The sequence below is a fragment of the Lathamus discolor genome, chromosome Z (assembly GCF_037157495.1).
Source record: "Lathamus discolor isolate bLatDis1 chromosome Z, bLatDis1.hap1, whole genome shotgun sequence".
In the NCBI taxonomy this organism is placed as follows: domain Eukaryota; kingdom Metazoa; phylum Chordata; class Aves; order Psittaciformes; family Psittacidae; genus Lathamus; species Lathamus discolor.
The window spans coordinates 51,084,845-51,091,570 of record NC_088909.1 but is presented as its reverse complement, the minus strand read 5'-3'; the positions used below and the strand labels follow the sequence as shown (position 1 = coordinate 51,091,570).

Below are 6,726 nucleotides of genomic sequence, written 5' to 3'. Positions count from 1 at the left end.
TCGCTCCAAGGGGGTGAAAGGAGTCAGCAAACTCCAGCTTAGCCCTTTTCTTCCTTCTAACAACAGCTTCATTTTTACTGTGATTTTCCTTCCCCATGGGCCGCAGAACAGGAAGGTGTGGCAGGTTAAACATGTGGGATAAATGTCAGAGACCTCTGCTCCATCCTCGCTATCGGCAGGCACGTGGAGCCGGAGCTGGGAAAGGAAGCTCTGCTGGAGTAAGTATGGTCTCACAGCAAAGGAGCTGAGGGATCCCTTACAAGGCATGTACTGATCCAGTCCAGGGAAGCCTTGGTAACCAGTGGGGAGAAGGGTGACACTTTCCACCTGCTGCTTTCAGCAGCGGACAAAGTTGCGACACAGGGTTTCCTCCAGCCACTGAGCTGTGCAAGTCCTGCCCGATCCTCAGCCACCTGAGCAGGAACGGGCAGGAATGGAATAATCTGGGGACAGATGCGGGAGAAAGTGGAACTTCCCCGCTGGACCACATTCCTGGTCCATGGATATCAAACCTTGAAACGTGAGAATAAAATGGCCACAATTCCCATGCAATGCCTTTCAGGGTCCAAAAGCCAATGAAAGATGCCGTCGGGCCTAGCAACCTTGCTCCACTGCATCCCTGTCCCAGCCCTCTGCTGCATCCTGGTTTGATAGCAACTTCATACAGTGATGCTCCTGCTGTGTGCCCAGTGTCCCAGCTCCCAGCCCTGAGGGGATGATACAGGCAGAGCCCAGTAGCCTGTTCCAGAGCCCGTTGTCAGTATCATACCTCCACGCAACTGAGAGGCTTGGGGATGTCCTGCCCACTGTGCCCCAGCTGCGAGCAAGCCCACCTCTCCCTGCTGAGCACTCCCTCTAGCCCCCTAGCCTTAGCCACCACCTTGCAGCCAGAAGGATCTTGTCCATGGAAAGGGTGCTCATGAGAAAGTGCCAAGGAACACAGGCAAACGTTTGCATCAGTTTCCCAGGAATGACTTCTGCATTTCCACGCTCTAGCCCCACAAGCACCCGGGGAGCAAGCAGTGGCCTGTTTCCCCCAAGCAGCAGCCAGCCAGCCTGGGTGAGGGCTTGTATCCCCTGCCTGGTTTCAGGAGGGGTTTGTGTGCTGTCCCCCTACCCACTGGTTAATGGCTTATGCTATGGTTTTCTGGCATCACGTGGGGATCCTTGTTTCTCCAATGCCAGTAAAAACATTGCAGTGCAGAAGTTCACTCAGTGGGACAGCCAGAGGGGCGGAAAGCTAGAGAGAGCTTAAAAGATTGGACACTTGGATTCGTCTGGACAGGGTGCTGGGACATCTCGTCTAGGTCATGCTTTGCCTAGAAAGGTTGGATCAGATCATCCTTGAGGTCCCTCTTAACCTATGGAAGTTACTGCAAGGAAGCTAAGACATGGCCCAGTCCACCTCATCAACCAGACTCCCACCCAGCCAGAGGGGTAATTCAGAGCAATGCAGGCAGACAGCATAAGTGAAAATACTTTATTTGATGAGCATAGTAAAGTAAGAACATCGGATTATACACCCTTGATACAGAAATGATAAAATGCAAAAGCAAAACCATCTACAGGAAACCCATAAGCAGCAGTAGACAAGTAACATCCCAGGGAAAAGCTGCATTCCAGGTCCCTCCTTCATACCAACAGTCATCCCAAAGAAACTGAGCATTACCATTTCCTTTGCAGCTATTTGCTCTGGGTTTCAGCTGTTACACACAGTACCACTGAGTGCTGTTACCAGTATGAGAGAGGAAAAACCACCACCCACCACAGGCTGTGGCCAGAATTCACTTGTGTCAACATGAGGGTTTGTAGGAAAGGCCCCTGAAAATCCCAGTGAGAGAAATTTCATGTGCAGGTTGAGTCAAGAGTGTTTCACGAGTTTGATATAGTTTACATGGGGATATCTGGAAATCACGGGTCAGCACCAAAAGGTGAAATGAGTAACGAAAGGCAGCTTCTGCTTTTACATGGCTTGCAGCTTGAGCAGCAGAAGAGAAACTAAGCACCAGTTTCTTCACCCGTTAGTGCCTTTCTGCTGAAAATGGTTTTCACATTTCCTGGTTTTCCAGTTTCCATTTCTCCCCTCTTTCAAGGCACATGTGTAGAAACCTTTGATTGCAACAGCCAGAAACAAGCGCTCAGACTGCCACCACAATATCCAATGATTTCAGCAAACAGAGGAGTGAGTTGTTGTACTAACTCTTTTCTAATCTTCAGAGAATCCCAAGGCAAGAAAAAAAACCCAAAACCAACAAAACCAACCACTCAGTTACAACAGGCAGCCCCTTTGCATAGCTGTTACAGACAGACACCACTACAGCTGAAGGTCCCAACTGCTCAACTTGCAAAGGGCTCAGCGCAAACCCGAGGTGCTCTCTGCCAAGACCTGCCATTTTCAGCCCGCCTCGGCGAGTTCTGGTCCTGATGTGCCACCTGTGGGAGCAGAGCCCTGCTTCTAAGGCACCTTTGAACCAGTACAACCTGAAGTCCCCATCTGTGTCTCCGTTACTGGTTCAGACTACATCCAAACCACTGTTTTACAGGTAGACTTTTGACCCGACTTCTGCAACGCATCCTCTTCCTGTACTCCCTTGTACCTGCAAGAGCTGGAGCCTGACCTGCCAAAGCACAGTCAGGTTTTTTATGCAATGATAAACACCAGTGAGCAGCTCTGCACGGTGTATGCTTTCCTTGTGCGTTGCTCCTGCTCCACGCAAGCCCACCTTTGCTCAGCTCGCAGCACAGCTGAAGCAGCAGGTCTGGACAGCAACAGGTTCTAAGCAAAGGGGGATGAACACCTTTTCAAAGCAAGAGTGAAAAGGCAGTGGGTGTCTGCATCGTAATTGAAGTCTCCATGCATACAATGCGCCTAAGGAGAAACGCAGTGTTCCCTGTCCCCTGCAGGATCCCACCCCTGCAGCGCAGGGTTCAGCAAAACTTTTGGGTCTCAACAAAAATCCAAGCCAAGCCACAAAAAAAGAAAAAAAGAGGAAGGGAAAAAAAAAAAGGCAGTGCTGAAGATGATCCCCAATCCAACAACGAGTGTCCCTGATTTTAACAGCCTTCAGCACCGGCCAAGGAAGTGCAAATTGCTGTGGTCAGAGCTGCTGGCAGCATACTCGCCAGCAGGAATTCAGTTCTCGGCTCTGGCTGAGAGCTTTAAATCACTGAAACCGGCTCCCTGGGTGTCAGCGCTTGAGGCTTTCACACGGTCACGGGAAGGAAAAGCAGGGTGTCTGACAAAAAACAGTACTCCAAACGTGCGTGAGCCTCAGAGCCTGAGAAAGTCAGAAGGGAGTTTCCTGGTAGAGGACACACATTGCAACAGGCTTAAGGCAAAGAAAGACCAATTGGATGTCAGCCCTGCTGCAAGCATCTCAGCACCGCAGGAGGTTTTATGGACAAATACACAGAGCAAATATAATACATGGCTTATAATAATGACGCACATAAAGAGCCTACTCGTCTGAAGATAAAAGAGGCCTTGAATCATATCCTATTATGCTGCACCCTAGTTTAATCTGGTATTAAATATATTGCTTATGATATACAAATTACTTTAAAAAACTTTTAAAAGTTATTAAAATGTTACAACAACAAGAGTAATATGTGAATTCAAGTTTTATGCATGACCTTGCAAGAAAAAAAGCTCATTTTAGACAATGTTTAAATGGTAACCTTTTACCGCTGTTAACATGTGTCAGCAGGTTTTAAGGCCAGAATTTCTTTGCACAATCCAATTAACCCTTCTTTATTTCCGGGGGGGAAAAACCCAACTACCCTCCCCCTCCCCTCCCAAAAAGACCTCAGGTGATGTTGTGGTGAGGCACAAACTCAGTGTGACATCCAGAAGCAAGGTTGTCTGAAGGCAGTGGTTTTTGCAGATGCCATCTGTGTAGCTCCTACCCTATGCAGAGAGCTCACTGACAAACTCTGGTTCAAGTCATTCAAAGCCTCCTTTGAGGCTAAAAGAAATGACATTCAGTGAATTCAGGCAGTTCAACCTGCACCTGAGTGCTCTGCACTCAGAAATGTTTGTTTTGGTCGCTATAAGGGAAAAATATATAGTGTTGTCCCAGTTAAAAAACAAACAAACAAAAAAAAAACCCCGAACCAAATCTAATGCAAAGCGTAAACTTGAACAATTTTAGCAGCATTTTACAGTCCTTCATAAAGTAAAACCAGGAATGAATTGAAAGGAATGTTTTCAACAACCTCATTTAAAATACCGAATGTCATGGGCAGTAATTGCTGATGCATCACAGTTGTAATCAGTACAATTTGGGTCCAGTAATTAGCTCAACGTGGGGAGCACTGCAGCAAACAGATCAGATTCAACATTTTCTGGCAAAGTAAGTATTTACAATTCCTATGTACAGCTCCTGGACTTACAAAACAACGGAGAGCTAGAAAGTTGTGTAAAGTCAAGTTTGGAATTAAAAAAAAAACCAAGAAAAGCACTTGTCCAACCAAAAAGGGAGACACTTTGGCATGCCAAAAGAGGCCTTTTGTTGTTGCTGCTCATTGCAACCGTTAGAAAACCAGCAGATATAAAGCATCAATGAGGCCAGATGTCCTGGTCCACACAGCAAGGTCTCTCTCCTGTCTGTGATGTTAGCTATTTGGTGAGCCAATATCCACTGTGATCCTTGTATACAGAGGGTACTTGTCAGTTCTTAAGACCTTGTAGGATAGTGAGTTTAAGCCATCAGAGCTCATTGTCTCCCTTGTGTGAGCAATTCGGTCGAACCTGCAGAAGGTGGTAGGGAAAAGGCAAACAAGGAAGGGGTGGGAGAAACAAAGAAAGAAAAAGACAAAACCCATTTAAACTACCTGAATTCTGCATGACATTTCTATAGCCTCTCAGGCAGCATCTCACGTGTTTTAAGTACAACCTGAATATTATTAGTACGGGTCCCATAAACTCCCAGATTTGGCCAGCCTGAGCAGTGGGCAAAGGCATCTCTAGGGGTTAAAATTTTAGCCAGGAAAAAGCAGACAAGCTTTTAAATCACACGGGTCCTTTTCCAGCTCTGCAATGGAGCTCAGGTTTTATATGCCAAAGACAAGCTGGAAACAATTACTTGGAGAGTAATTTGCTGCATTTAAGGAAAAAAAAAAGAAATACTGGGTAAAAGGTCTGTAGTAATGTAATAAAGTGAGGAGAGCAAGGGGGCAGCTCACAGAAAGGTCAGCAAGGGAGGGGATGGCTGCAGGCTTTCCATGATAAGGCTTTTTGCCTGGCAAAGAGGAAGACAAGCAGCTGGAGCAACAAGGGTGGGAGGCACCTCTGGAACGGGCTATGGGACGGGGACACGCACCTCTCAGGGTTGGGTTCGTTCTTGCGGTCCCGGGAATGCCGAATCATTCTGCACTTCCCAGTGACGGCATCCGGACGAGATATCCCCATGCCTTTAAACACCAGCCTGTAAAAAGCAAGTGTATTAACCACCTGTGACAGGCAACATATGTGGGATGCTCTGCCACTTCTTCCATAAACCACCACTGGGGTTTGCCCTTTTTTTTTTCTCTAAGGATGTTGCTAGTCCTTTTGCAGGATTGCCAATGCTGAAAGACAGGAGAAAGACAGACCCTTTTCAAACAGCCACATCATCATGAGGAAAAGAGATCTCCCCCTGCAAACACCAAGGACCTCCTAACTCACTGCATGCTGACCTACACCAACAGTGGCTTTCGGCCACGTTAATCTTGTTCCAGGCTGAAGGCTGGAATGCGAAGGGGAGGCACATAGTTTTTAACCTATCTGGAAAAGAGCCAGAAGAGCATTCATTTGGGATGTTAAAACTGCAGTGCTGGTGGAAACCAAAGTGAATGGTGGTGAAGGAGCATGAGGGGGGACACACAGTCAGAGCCACAGTGGTTCTAGCTGGGACCCCCTGGGCAAGTGACAGCCTACCTTTGTTCGCACACTCTCTGCAAGGCACCTGCAGTTCATGCACACCAATGCTAGAGAAATACCTGGTTTCTTCCCTGTGAGGGTGGTGAGGCCCTGGCACAGGTTGCCCAGAGAAGCTGTGGCTGCCCCATCCCTGGAAGTGTTCAAGGCCAGGTAGGAAGGGGCTTGGAGCAACCTGGAATAGTGGAAGGTGTCCCTGCCTGTGGCAGGGGTTTGGAACTGGATGAGCTTCAAGGTCTCTTCCAACCCAAACCATTCTGTGATTATCTTTGTGTCTCCCTTTTCATTTCCACATAGCATCCTCTGCTGCTCAAAAATAGTGTCCCGAAAAGAGAAGACTACCACCCTGCTCTGAATGCCCTGCACCACTGTAAGGCTGTCTTTCGCTTGGTTTATCAAACAGAAGTGCTGAACCTCAGGAAGGTATAAGCATTTTTAGGAAGACCCTTCTGGAACTCCAGAAAAGCTTGGAAAGCCCTGAGAAAAGACCACGCACAGTGTTTTTTTTCATTGAGAAACATGAAGACAGCTTCCCAAATCTGCTCCCTCAATGACTTTTCACTCTCAGTGACTGCCCTAGGGATGCATATCCATAAGGTAGCATGACTCCATGTCCACCTTCTGCCCTGGTCTTCAGGCAGGGGTGGTCCCAGCCCGCCCCATGCAAACACCTTCCTCCTCTCTTGCAGTTCTGAGCCTTGCTTGGTTTCCTTCCGGGCAGGAAGTGACAGCTCACAGCGTTCTTTAGAGCTGCTTACAGCCCAACAAACAAAGGTCTCCTGGGAACAAAGGGATCCACACCAGGCTGC

The 6,726-nt window shown here is 47.8% G+C and overlaps 1 protein-coding gene across 1 annotated transcript in view; it reads right to left on the bottom strand.

The window, feature by feature from the left end:
• Positions 1-1,466: 1,466 nt before the first annotated feature.
• The window catches only part of B4GALT1 (beta-1,4-galactosyltransferase 1), a 30,012-nt gene continuing 24,752 nt past the window's right edge, over positions 1,467-6,726 (bottom strand). Inside the window, exons 5-6 of the mRNA XM_065662532.1 lie at positions 5,322-5,426; positions 1,467-4,750 (exon numbers count right to left, since the gene is read on the bottom strand). Coding sequence (XP_065518604.1) covers positions 4,615-4,750; positions 5,322-5,426 — 241 coding nt within the window. The 3' untranslated portion in view covers positions 1,467-4,614. The remainder of the gene's footprint in view (positions 4,751-5,321; positions 5,427-6,726) is intronic.